We start from the raw sequence: 13,473 nt of genomic DNA on the forward strand, positions 1-13,473 counted from the left end.
CTTGTGTTACGTTTGCCGTCGGTAAAACCTATCATTCTCTCACGTCTTCCTCCTCTCACCCGAGTGCACGCGCCTGCGTCCGTCTCGTTCTTGATGCAGCAGCCTCATGGGAACATTGCGAACTGGCAACTGAGAGCTTATCTTGTATCTCTATAGCGACCAGCGACGCGCAAGGAGTCAGCAAAAATGACGACAGGTGGGCGCCCGACAGCGATCGTGAACAGATGATTGCCGGTTGTCTAAGAGTGTTGTCCACGTCGACATGGACGAAAGTCTGGAGCGTTGCGTAAAGTCCCTCGAAGAGAATACGGAAGATGTGCGCGATGAAGCTCGACGAGCGTTGCTGAGTATTTGCCGGAATGTGTTGAGATCACCGAACAATTACAGGTCCCGCGAACTACGCCTTGATGACGAGGTTGTCGTTGAGAAGCTTCTGCCGGCCATGGGTGCTCTGGAGTGTCTGTTCGATGTCGGTTATGTCGAGGTCTGTAGTCGGTTAAGATCTTGAAATTCTCTGGATTTTTATTTCTTGATTATTGTCACTGAAACAGCAGCATCATGCTATATGCAAATAGTAACATTAAATCAATATTGGCTGTTTTCCTTTTAAGAGAAAAATCACTGTTGACATAAATGGATTGTTTTATCTTTCAGTGCTTTCTATTTAGTGACAAGTCAATAACAACAGTATTCTATCTTTCTTGATATTCAATGAGTAACAAAAACATAATGACATTTGTTAACTTGGATCATTAAATGGTAAATCTTTTGTTATTTGTTAAATGCTGAGAAGATAAAATGTATCGATTATGTCTGCTAAAGGAAGAGCAACCATTATAATTTTTCAACAATATAAATGTAATATAACATGTAATATACGTAACAGTTGGCTGTGTTCAGCAGAAATAGCAGCTTTGCAACTTGCAAGAGCACTTTATTATACTGGAAAAAAGTTGATAGAAAAATCTTATAATTTTGAATATGGAATCTGATCTGTGAATTCACTAATTTAAATAAATATTTAATAGGAATCTTTTCGTACAAATTTTATAGAACCTAATAAAATACAATAGGATTGTGATCAATTATGATGATTGCAAGGTCGACAGTAGAAAATGGTACAAATTGATAAAAATCCTATCATTCTTCATTGTTCTCTATTAATTTTTTTTACCATACCCTTTTAATTCTTTACTAGATCTAAATGTGTAACTAATTATTTTAAAGAATCTTACAACAGTCGCAAAGCTGCTTTTTCTACTGAATGTAGCCATTATTGAATAGGAAATTATAACATTGATATAATGTTACTGTTAATTTTGTCAGTTATATTCAGTGGAATTATAAATTAATTATTGTATACATTTAAATTTGAATATTACTGACATTTATCGAAGTCCTTGCTAAACTGTCAATTGTATGCAACAGGATGGAGAACGCATATTCTTACCACGAAATGCGTCCCTCTTGAAGCTCCAGAGTTTGTCAAGACTGTTATGCACTGCGACAGAAAGCAGTCCCATTACCGACGATGTTAACAAGAGTTCTACAGCGCAGAAAACATTTTTCGATAGAATTGTTGGACATTTTCGTGATGTTCTGTACTACGAAGATCCGAATTTACAAAAAAAGGCCAAAAGAGTTGTACCTGTTGTACAATTAGAAATTGCGACAATGACGAAGATGAGGGATCTACAAAAGTAATTTAATCCTATCTATACTTTTTATCTTCTTTGATAAAACTTATCTTTATATACTTACTCTTTTATCTGGCGTTTGCAGATCTTTTAAATTAGAGAACGCTGAAGCTACCTCTTCACAATTCGAGGCAGAATTGATAGCTAAAGATTTATTTCTGCTCGAGCTTCTACGCTGGTTTAAGTATGAATTTTTTAAATGGGTCAATAATCCAAAGTGTTCCACGTGTTTCACTGAATGTACATACGAAAATGTGATACATTCTGTAAATCCTCATTGCTCAAGGATAGAGTTGTATAGGTATAAAATTCTTTTCGATAAAATCTTATGGGCATTTTTTTTTTTAGATTTTCTTTATACAATTTTTCAGAATTTCTGTGTAATTTTATAACTTTTTAAAAAATTTCTCTGATTTTTTTATAGAAATTGAAACACTTTTTAGAAGGGTTTCACTTTCTGAAAGTCTTCTTAGAATTTTTCATTATGAATATTCTAAGTTTCTTATGATTTCTCATTTATGAGAAATAATTTTGTAACTTATCTGAAGAAAACTTATACAATCTAAACAAGTTTCAGATATTTTTACAGAAATCTTCATAAATTTAAAGTATGACAAATTCTTAAAAATATTATGAGAAAATATATATTTGCGTATATAAAATATTAGAATTGTTTTCATCAGAGAATCATGTACTGTGTGCAACTTTGCAATATCACTGTGGTGTTAATTCAATCGTAGATGCCAAAAGTGCAATATAGTAGTCGAATTTCCTCGTTATACGCATCCAGAGCCACTGCTAATCTTGAGACGCGGTCGCTGCGGGGAATGGGCTAATGTCTTCACTCTTTTATGCCGATCGTTAGGCTACGATGCGCGATTTATATGCGACGAAACAGATCACGTCTGGACAGAGGTACATCGAATTATCATTCATTAATTTCGAAGTCCATTTGTAATCATAATTTGTTTCTTTACTTTCACAGATATGGTCGGCATCGAACAAGAGATGGATTCACGTAGACCCATGTGAAAACATCATAGACAAGCCATTAATGTACGAAAAGGGATGGCAAAAGAAATTGACATACATAATAGCCTATTCCAGAGATGAGGTACAGGATGTTACGTGGCGTTATACGCGAGACCAAAAAGCCGTCATGAAGAGGCGAAAAACTTGTGCTGAACAGAGCTTAATACATTTAATTCAATCGTTGACTTACCAGCGGCAAAATTCTGCCAATTACAGTAGCGCGCGTAGGGAGTACGTTGTCAAGCGGAAACTGTTGGAGCTCGCCGGTATGCTATACATTTCAAATTCGCAGAAGGACTCCGACGAAGAGGTCTACGAGGGGCGAACCTCGGGTTCTCTTATGTGGAGATTGGCACGAGGTGAAATTATGCAGGTGCAGATATACTCAAATTTTGGAATCAGTGCAAATCAAACTTGAAAATATCGTAGCATAAATACTTGAAAAGATTTATATTCTTTTCGATATAAATTATTCAAATAGAATTTGCATGACATCCCTGGTGAAAATTTTTCTCAGAATTTTTCATATAATTTTTCAAAATTTCTATATAATTTTTTAGAATTTCTCTATAATTTTATAACTTTCTCATGTTTTTTTATATGAATTGGAACATTTCTCAGAAAATCTACATTTTTTTTCAGAATTTTTCATATATGTTTCATATTAATTATGAAATATTATAAGATTTTTAAGATTTTTTTGTAAGTATAATTTCTGATGAAATGTTATAAAATCTAAAAAATTTAAAAATATATTTTTTAAAAATTATGGGATGAGAGAAAAAAATTTCAGAATATTTCAGAATTCACTTGTATGAAAATGATGAAATGTTGAAAAATTCTGAGAAAAGATGTAAACTTTCCAAATATTTCTGAATATTTCTGAAAAATATTCCAATTCGTATAAAAATTATGAGAAAAATTTTCACCACGGATGTCATGCAAATTCTATTCACGGATGAATTTATCAATTTTACATTTCGTTTTGAAATAGCTATCCAATAAACCTCTACTAACAGTAGTATGCCAATATATAATTTTTTATCCAATAATGTAACTATTATACATATACACATATATGTGTTATATTATATTTAGATTGTTGAGTGGAAAATCACAATATTGATAACATTATTGTTAATTTATGTTTACCAGATATTATCAAAGAAACTTCCATTACTCAATTATTAAATACATTTTATTAGGCCGACACGGAGAAGAGTTACATTTGGGACATTTCGAAATACGGAGAAACGTTCGAACTGCGGTACAACATCGTTAAAGATCTATATTACGTTGTGCGTAATAACGGTACCATTCTGGAAGAGAAATCTGGATGGCTGGAAGGGATGAACACCATGGAAGGTGGAGTCTTCCGTAAAGTGGAGAACGATTGGAAGATGGTTTATTTGACGCGATCCCAGCAAGCGAAACATGGAAGTGTTAAATGGACTTTTGAAATCCCGAATTCCAAATCGTGTTTAGAGACATTGACTCTGAAAGCTAAGTCGAAGGTGTTTCAAAATGCCATGGTATCCTGGGAGATCGAGGCCATTTTCGATAACGACAGAGCAGTCACAATATCCGTTCCAAACTGCAGTAACTTTCACACGGAAGAAGTGAGAAAGGCGGTGCGAATAAATGTAATCGTAACGTTGTCCGGTGGACAAGGTCAAGAAGCTTGGCAGCACGCTCAACTCTTTCGACAGAGTCTGGATAATACTGAGGAGCCGTCTATGATAATTAATATTCAATTGAAAAATCATTCCGTATGATTCTAAGCCTGTACGCGCTCGTTCAACTTTCGTAGATTGAATTATTTATGTAATCTTTTTTTGTCACAGTGATTTATTGTATAAAATATAGCATTGTTTTGGATAATATATAACTGTCATCTTTCATAAGGATATATATGGATAAAGACTTGTATGGCTACTCTTAGATACAATTCGATTAGACACGAGCCACTCGTAGCGCTTGATTGAGATTAGAAAGTCCCTAGTCACTGTGATGTCCAATCGGTGGTGTCCAATCGAGCTGTGGTCAATTGGGATCTTCCTGACTTGTATATAACGTTAATCAAATCAATATCAAATCTCTGCATAAATTATATATATTAGAATTATGAGGAGTATCATGAAACTTTCTGGGTACGAGGTACTTGCGTTTTTTATACTTGTTCGTTTACACTAGAAATATGAAGTTATTTAATAGCTTAATTCTTTTAGGTATTTTCTTTTATATATAATTATCAGATATTGTTATAAACAATAGATATATTAAAGACAATATTTTCATATTAATAAAAAAACATGTCATGCATGATATATTTTTGAAAACAGAAAAGATGACTTATAATTGACAATTTATTTAATGATAATTTAATGTGCTTAATTTTAATTAAAATTTAATTTACATATTTTAATTTTAATATTAATTGCAACTTATTTCAATATAATTCTTGAATTTATCTTTTTTACTTTTGTTTTTGTTATTGTTTTTATTCATAAAATTTATTTAGTGTGGAATAAATGCATATGAATGGTACATTTATATACTTGAACAAAATAAATAAAATCTTAGAAAACATAAAAAAAGAAACTTTTTTATATTTCTTAAATTTCTAAAAAAGGTATAATATAATAAAATTGTAAAAACAAATGCATATTATATTAAATAAAGAATAATTACCTTTCCAGCAGTATCGCATCATACAAAGCATAAGCAAAATTAGACCGACCTCGACCAAATTCTAGCTTAATTAGCGATTAATTAAAACAGCGGAATTACAATTGTAGTAGAATGTACTAATTCTATCATTTGTTGTCCCTCGTGTAATTCTTGTTCTTCTTTATATAACGCAATAAAACATCAATAATTTTATTCGAATTAACGTAATAACAGCTAATATGAATTAGTTAATTAACTAATCATGATTTGATCACGCAATTAAGTTAATCATCCATTAAGTTAATCAAAGTCTACTTTGAAATGCGAAAATTGAACTCGACAATTTCTTTGCCAACCAACTTACCAACCAACGAACAGCAAACTTCAGCGCAAGCCGCGAGCGTCCGATTTCCCTATAGAATTTTTTTTTCGTAGTTACTCCAAGTTATTCGGCCATATCGAATCGCGTCGTTGCGTTCAAGGCTTGAGGGCAAATCCGAGTGCGTTCGCGTTGCGCCCGCGCGTGGCAGTTGGCATTTATCGCGGAGTCGTTGCGCTCGTCGGTCGGTGGAGATTCGTCGGATTCGTTGGACGGTGTCCACGGAATGGCGTGGAGTGGCGTTGAGTGGCGTGTCGAGAGGCGAGGTTAACGGCGAATGGCGCGTGCCCTTCACGGAAAAATCGATCGGATCCAGGTGGACTTGGCGTAGTTGACTTCGGCTACGTTCATGCCGTCGCGTGACCGTCGCCGTAACGTACATCGTACGCCGTAGAGGCGGCCGTGGTGAAAGTCGAGAGAGCGCGCGCGAGGGACGAGGGTGGGGCGGGCGAGGGAGGGAGTTTTGGCCGATGGCGGCTGTCAACTCGCGGATCTCAGCCCTCGCACGGACGGTACTCGTCGACGTCGGTATCGCGGTGACCATCCACGCCTCGCCTGGGCTGAAAATAGCCGGCGCTCGCTCGCGTTGAAATACGCGCGAGCAGGATTTACGAGAGTACGCGAGTGAACGGATAGATCATCTTATATGACATCGGGCAAGGAGACAATGGGGTAAGTGAAGTTCCGGCCCGCCTGGCCTGGCCCTTGCTTCCTCTCCTCTTCTTCCCTTCTCCGTCCTCTACTCCTCCCCTCGTCGCTTTCCTTTTAAGGACGTACGATGGATCGCGTAAACCGCATCGCGTCAACCGCGTGCCGGAACGCCGTGCCGGATTACGCGCGTACGACAGAATTAATCTTCTCCCTCCGCCCTCTGAAATACGCGCGTGTGTTAAGTGCCGCGCCTGTCGCCGGCATCCCCGTCGATCCCGTCGTCGTGCGTGCGTGCGTGCACGCACCGCGCCGCGTCGCATCGTGCCGCACCGCGATCGGCACCGAAGACGGAGATCCGGCCCCCCTCGATGCGACGTAAAGCTACGTCTCTTCCCGGACTCGATCGCCGGCCTGATTGACACTGATGCGTATCCGGATAACACCGAGAGCGGAATGCAACGTTTTTTTCTCTCTTTTTTCCCCTTCTGCAAGAAATTGCGATTCTTTTCGTAGGACGATACTTTTGTCACGCGACGTCCACTAGGAAGAAAGTAGATCTCATCGGATTTCGGCAGAAATTAACAGAAATTTTGAACCACGCTCGATAGCTGAGAATTTTTTTTTAATATCCACGATATTTTTTTATGTGAGATTCATGTATCATGATGTATCTGATTTTTTTTACACTGCCCGCGACGCGGTTTATTCAAAGTCGGCGTGTATTAAATGAATATCTCGCATTTTATTTATAAAAAATTAATTTATTGAAAGTTAAGCACGAAAAAGAGAGGTTTTTATTCGTTTTTAGTAATATTATATTATATATTATTGATAAAACATCGGGTGAAATTAAATGTTATTTGCTAATATTAAATATAAATATTAGATATAATATCGTTTATTTTTCTACGAATTTTGTTTTACATATTTCTATTTCTTTTCATAATTTTATACAACAATTCTGTACAGTGCGTTTTCAAATATGCACTCGCATTAACTAGGTCGGTTAAAAATAGATGCTTTGTATCATATATGGAAGAACGCATACACACTCCTCTATTATTGTTCAAATTGATTACAGTGAACAACCAATTTTCATGTGCAAAGCGCACGTGTTTCACATTGATCCCAAGACCAAACGGTCTTGGGTACCAGCGTCATCGGCAGCAATATCAGTATCATTCTTTTACGATTCGACCAGGAGTTTATACAGAATAATTTCGATTGAAGGAGCAAAGGTAATTAAGAGTTGTGTTCATTGAAAAAAAGTCTGGTAATAATAATCAAGCTTAAATGAAAATAATCGAAATTTGATGAAATAATTTCAATCAAATGTTTCATTATTAATATAATCAAAATCTAATATAATCAACTAAATATTTTTTTCTTTTTTAATTAAATATTGTATTAACAGGAGCTTGCCACAAATTCCTTAAAATTCCACTTACTTTTTCCTGACTTCCAAAAAATTTCATGATTTTTCTTGATGTTTTTAATATTTTGAAATTTTTTGTGGTTTTGTCCTGATTTAAAAACCAAATATTTTTTTGAGAGTGCAATTTAATATAATAATGGAAATTAGTATTAGTTGTCAATACTTGCATTTAATTGATTGATAGTATTTTAAATTGCAGATATGATGTATACATATTAAATTTCTTTAAAAATAAAAATTTTAATTTTTCAGAAAATTTTATAAAATTTCCCGATTTTTCCTTGATTTCTCTGACATTTTCCTGATTTCTCTGATCAATTTTATGGCAATTCTGATTAATACAAAACAACATTCGGCTGTTTAAACAAAATAATATTTGGCTGTTACCAGACTTTTGTAATAGAATAGAAATTGGATGAATTTATGAAGTACTTTATTCTTTTTTTTTCTTCAGCCTGTCATTAATAGCACAATTACTCCAAACATGACTTTTACCAAGACATCACAGAAATTTGGTCAGTGGTCGGACGTCAGAGCAAATACTGTGTATGGCTTGGGCTTTGCCTCTGAGGCTGAATTAGGAAAGGTTTGTAATTGCAATTGCTTACGATTTACGAGCGAAGAGCTTCATATATCAAACTCTCAGAAGAGATTGTTTGTTAACAGTTCATCGAGAAGTTTCATGAGGTGAAAGAGGCCACGAAGCTGGCCAATGCCAAGTTACAGTCCAACAGTTCTTCGGTTACTCCGGCCACCAGCGCGAACGTCAGTCCAATTACGTCCCGATCAGGCATGCCGTCGTCAGAACAGGATCTCATAGATCCACCGAACTCGTCGATGATTAACTCCAACGTGTCATCGTCGAACACCCCGAACCCGAATGCCAATATGATTTCCGCTCAGAACAGTGTATCTTCGGTAAGCAGCAGTCCTTTACCTGGTAGTTGTCAGAATAAAGTGGACGACGAATTGAAAAACGCAGTCCATTCAAGATCACAGAGTGTTTCTCAGAGTACAGAAAGTCCGCAACATCAAGGGAAATCGGCGCAATTGAGCTCATCACAAAGTGGACAATCGGGTGAGGTGCAGCTCAAGTATGAGAACGACAGGCTGAAACTTGCTCTAGCTCAAAGTTCTGCTAACGCTAAGAAATGGGAGGTACGATCTGGAAGAATATTCTTTTATAATTCTAAATAATAATGTATAAATAGTAAAATACTAATATGTTATTGCAGGTTGAATTGACTACCCTCAAAACTAATAATGCAAGATTAACGAGCGCGTTACAAGAGTCTACAGCCAACGTTGATGAATGGAAGAGGCAATTACAGTTGTACAAAGAAGAAAATGCCAAAATAAAACTTAAATATGCTGATTTGGAAGCCGGTAAGATCGCGGAAGGAAATAGCGAAGCGCTAAGATTGAGAGTCGAAGCATTGGAAAGCGAGCTGAGAACACGAAACGAAGAAATCAAAGCTCTCACTATGGCCACCAAAAATAAGGATTTTGTGGTATGTACATAGAATTTGCTGAAGCCCGATGATCGATATTCGTGTTTACATTGACATTTTATTAAGTTTGTGTTTGGTTAACAAATATATATTTTTTTTGTTTCGCAAGGTTCTACAAAAAGAGAATGCAGAACTCCGCGAGATGTTGAATGTAGTTCATGAACAATTAGAACTTGCGTTGAGTGCAAACAAAGTTCAAAAACAAAATTTGGATACGTTAAACGCTAGATTAGCTGGCTATATACAGGATCTGGTAACTGTACATCGAGAAATCACAAACACGTTGCAAACTTAAGTTTGCACCATAGGGAAAACCTAAGAATGCCTCTCTTAGGTCTTTTGTATTTATTATAAGCGCGATGTACGAATGGACGATATAGATTAATAACAAAGAGAGAAGTTCCGAGAACAAAGTAAAATCGAATGCAAATTAATCGAGCAGAAAAATTATAAAATACTGAGATAATTGTCTCGAAAATAGTACATTACAGAAGAGATTGCTCCCTGAACATGTATTTAAATTGACTGATCTGTTTAAAGCTTTCTTTTTTTAAGGATAAGTTTTGTGCCATAATTATGCTATTGTTATATTGAATAGGACATTGACTTTACCATCTGCTTTATTCTTTCTACATCTCCATATGGTGCCTAGTATGATTTTAGAAATTATGTTGAATTTGCATTTTTGATTTTGTCTTTCTAAAAACACAATTATTAGTTATTTTTTTTACTAGAATTTCTTACTAGAAAAATTCCTTGTGATCTCTTAAAAAAGATCTGAAGAATTTTAAGAAACTGATTTAATACTTGATATTTTTTCATGAATATTGCATTGAAAGGTTTTTGTATTCATGGTCTATGAAATGTGATTACTTTCTCTTCTCTCACGACAGTTATATTATTAGACTCTCATTCTAAAACATAATAATAATTTAATACGTACAATTATTACTATGTGGACTTTCTCATTGCAGATATGGTAATAATTTAATAGTTATTAACTGTAGTACTTTCATAATCTATAATACATTACCATAGTACATTTATAATTTTATTTTTACTAGTAGTTCTCAAAACCTGAAAATATGATTTCTCTTTACTATCTATTCTTCCATATATAGTCTATTTTAACTCTATCGAAATTAAATCTTACATATATTTCGAATATGTGAAGAAAGAATATGTGAATGAAGAACTCATTCTCAAAGAGTGAATTTATTGACAAGTGACTTAATAAAAAACCGAATGGGAGTCTAGTGATTTAAGAAGCGTAGAATTCAAACCGTATCACATGTCGACCAGATACTGATAGATACGGGTAATACATAAGGGAGATATTTGCAAATGTTAGGACGCACTTAAATAATTTAAATATTTTGTACTACAATAGAAAGTTTTTAATGTTCCCTTGATTTTGAAATGACACACAAGAGCTCAAAGACCTTCTACTGTAATAAATGATATATAAATTGTTTAAATCTGCTCAAGTATTAAAATGTATTAGTCTCTCTATGGATAATACAGGGTGTCTAAAAATATACAGTCAAACTTATACATTATTAAAGTGGTCGAACATGTGAAAGAAGTTTATATTCAATCTCTGTCCAAAGATATCTTATAATAAATTATAAGAGATTAACAGTTCCCTAATAAAACTTATTGCTTTTATAATTCTTTAGACATGTCGCTAATTGAGAAGCAAAGGCATGTCCATTATTGTTTATACTTCCACATAAACAGTAATTATATTTCTTTAATTAAGACATTACAAAGCTTCAATAAACTTATATAAACTATAGCAGACAAGTATAGAGTGCTTGTATATATAAATAGAAAAGAAATATCGACAATAAGAGAAATCAATTTCAAGCAATTTATATATAGGAAGAAAAAAATGTTATATTGATATCCTTTTATATTTCTTTATTTACAATTTTTCCAATCTATTTTGTGAATTTTAAATTTACTATTTTATAATAATATAATAACATCTTTATGTTACTTTTTTACTTTTCTACTAAGATTTCAATTTTAAAACAATTTAGATGTAAGACGACAATGACAAATATGAAAGTTTTACAGTTTTTAGAAAACATATTTGCATAGTGTAGATCGACTAAATGAATATAATGTCTTCTCTGGAATGTCGTTTAAGAATTATTGCTTCACCATATGTATAAAACTATCTTCGAATTTTCGTGTGTCTAACTAATTGATGATATGCGAAACACTTATTGGCGTATGAAACAGCATGTCTGTGATAATTTTCATCTTGATAAATACAATTTTCCTTGCTCTTGTGAATTAAATATTTATTTTGCACTTTTCTTTTTATTCAAGTGAATTATATTGTATGCACAAAAAAACTTTTGACTTTTCACAATATCTACTGTTATGATCTTATGAAATTTCGTATGTATGGCTTTTTCTGTCATGTTAAATGGAAAAGGATATTTCAGATGGTAAAGTTAGGTGTCTCACTTTGTAAAAGATGCAATACAATTATTGTTGAATTTGTCGTATGCGAGCACCATTCTTATGTATAAAATACAGTAGAACGGCGACTGTCCCAAGTGCGTGTTTGTGAGAGAGATATTTCCATAAAAGCGTTCCTGCGAATATCCATCTGGATAAAAGAAAACACAACAAAGAAAACGATATTCTTTCAACAAAAAGAGTACCGATATCAGTATGACAAATATAATACTACTTCCTTGAACGCATTATCCGATATTAAAATACGCATCCTCCGCCTCTCACAATTACTGCGTTACAATGCGAATATATATAATATATGTAGAGAGAAAATAATTTCAGGTCTCGCAGTATTTCTTCTTGACTATGAATTCTTTGAACTAAGCGGCTAGTTAAAGAATTTGTAGATAAAAGAGAATGAATCTGATCTGGAATATTTTGTACATACATTTGTTTCAGTTTTTGAATCCTGCAGTACTCGTGCACTATGCCATTGCAAAATTTATTATCTGCTCCACGCTTATCAATGATCGCATTAATTTTGCATCAAATCGCAATCACTAGATTATAACATATTTTAATTACAAAGATATTTGTAATTAAAGATATTTATTACAAAGTATTAAAAGATATTTGTTGCGATTCACAAGCTTGAGATTATATACAATATAAGTAGTACTGGAGGGTTTAAAGCAATGTTATATTTATCTCAACGGAATTATATATGATCTTGTTATTAGAAAGAGAATTTACGTTTTTGTAAGGAATTATACATATATTTTTTAGTTTACATTTAAATTACAGATATTATCTCTTAATATAAGATTTTTCGCTAAGAATTTTTTTGTTATCCTTATTTCTTTTGTATTTAATATGTATGTCTATATTTAATGTTTTTCTACTGGAATACTCAGCATCGGTTCTCGTTAATTTATATTTCTCGGATGATCGACGTTTTACTGTACAATGTAGGGATAGTTTGTTTTTCCATGACATATACTCTGAAGCTAAATAATTGTCGCATGAACGCGCGCATTTATAATTAAGTCATTAAATATATGCACTTATGTATCGAGTCCAGCGAAGAAAATATGTAGTAATTTTTTATCGCGTCTTGGTCGCAGATTTACTTAGTCTTTTGCAGTTCATTTTTTATATAGAAAATTTGTTGAATGCATGTTTGTTATACTTTTTATTGTATGAATATCGGAACATGTATTATTATTGTTGCTGAAAGAGCATTACTATTGTCACTGCTACTGTTGCTACTTCTACTACTTGCGATCATGATACTATTATTAAGTGACTTTTAATCTACTATAACTATCGCTCAAATCTCTTTCTCCCTATACATCTTATTGATATCTTCATTATGTATTGCAAGTGGCATTATCGTTAGAGATATTTTGATTACCGGTATTGCAAATACATTGTATTAATTGCGCCTGCAAAAATGTTTAATAGTTAGATACATAAAACATATCAAGAACGTCACACAATTAGTATAACATGCGTTTCTCGAATTCATTCTTTTCTTTTTTACTTTCATTCCCTTGTAACAAATCACAGTTACCCATGAACATAATTAATAATGTCTACGCATTTAATGTTAATGACGTTTAG

General features: G+C 33.7%; 2 protein-coding genes and 1 long non-coding RNA gene across 4 annotated transcripts; 2 read left to right on the forward strand and 1 right to left on the reverse strand.

Annotated features, from left to right (window-relative positions):
• Positions 1 to 120: 120 nt before the first annotated feature.
• Positions 121 to 4,617, forward strand: Pngl (N-glycanase Pngl). Its single transcript, XM_011054616.2, has 6 exons — positions 121 to 484; positions 1,429 to 1,700; positions 1,783 to 1,998; positions 2,438 to 2,612; positions 2,683 to 3,102; positions 3,935 to 4,617. The coding sequence occupies exons 1-6, from the start codon at positions 263 to 265 to the stop codon at positions 4,502 to 4,504; spliced, it is 1,875 nt and encodes a 624-aa protein (XP_011052918.1). The 5' UTR covers positions 121 to 262; the 3' UTR covers positions 4,505 to 4,617.
• A 578-nt stretch (positions 4,618 to 5,195) lies between these two features.
• LOC147907790 (uncharacterized) lies at positions 5,196 to 5,853 on the reverse strand. Its single transcript, XR_015547016.1, has 2 exons — positions 5,764 to 5,853; positions 5,196 to 5,578 (listed from the first exon to the last, which is right to left on the reverse strand). It is a non-coding gene; the product is annotated as an uncharacterized LOC147907790 (long non-coding RNA).
• Positions 5,854 to 5,978: 125 nt separating this feature from the next.
• homer (protein) lies at positions 5,979 to 12,030 on the forward strand. 2 transcript variants are annotated; one of them, XM_011054620.2, is made up of 7 exons: positions 5,979 to 6,450; positions 7,511 to 7,667; positions 8,319 to 8,450; positions 8,531 to 8,782; positions 8,876 to 9,022; positions 9,100 to 9,375; positions 9,485 to 12,030. In XM_011054620.2, the coding sequence occupies exons 1-7, from the start codon at positions 6,425 to 6,427 to the stop codon at positions 9,668 to 9,670; spliced, it is 1,176 nt and encodes a 391-aa protein (XP_011052922.1). In that variant the 5' UTR covers positions 5,979 to 6,424; the 3' UTR covers positions 9,671 to 12,030. The 2 variants fall into 2 exon arrangements, with proteins under 2 accessions (XP_011052922.1, XP_011052921.1); XM_011054619.2 differs by having other exon boundaries at positions 8,531 to 9,022.
• The last annotated feature ends 1,443 nt before the right edge of the window (positions 12,031 to 13,473 follow it).

Source organism: Acromyrmex echinatior, chromosome 12 (assembly GCF_024713525.1).
Source record: "Acromyrmex echinatior isolate Ae372 chromosome 12, ASM2471352v2, whole genome shotgun sequence".
Taxonomy (NCBI): domain Eukaryota; kingdom Metazoa; phylum Arthropoda; class Insecta; order Hymenoptera; family Formicidae; genus Acromyrmex; species Acromyrmex echinatior.

Bases quoted from the DNA above. Each gene is read 5' to 3' on its own strand.
- Pngl (XM_011054616.2), top strand. From the start codon at position 263: ATGGACGAAAGTCTGGAGCGTTGCGTAAAGTCCCTCGAAGAGAATACG. The intron at 1,701-1,782 runs GTAATTTAATCC...TGGCGTTTGCAG, and splicing joins AAGATGAGGGATCTACAAAA to ATCTTTTAAATTAGAGAACG. The intron at 3,103-3,934 runs GTGCAGATATAC...ACATTTTATTAG, and splicing joins CACGAGGTGAAATTATGCAG to GCCGACACGGAGAAGAGTTA.
- homer (XM_011054619.2), top strand. From the start codon at position 6,425: ATGACATCGGGCAAGGAGACAATGGG. The intron at 7,668-8,318 runs GTAATTAAGAGT...TTTTTTCTTCAG, and splicing joins TTTCGATTGAAGGAGCAAAG to CCTGTCATTAATAGCACAAT. The intron at 8,451-8,530 runs GTTTGTAATTGC...GTTTGTTAACAG, and splicing joins CTGAGGCTGAATTAGGAAAG to TTCATCGAGAAGTTTCATGA.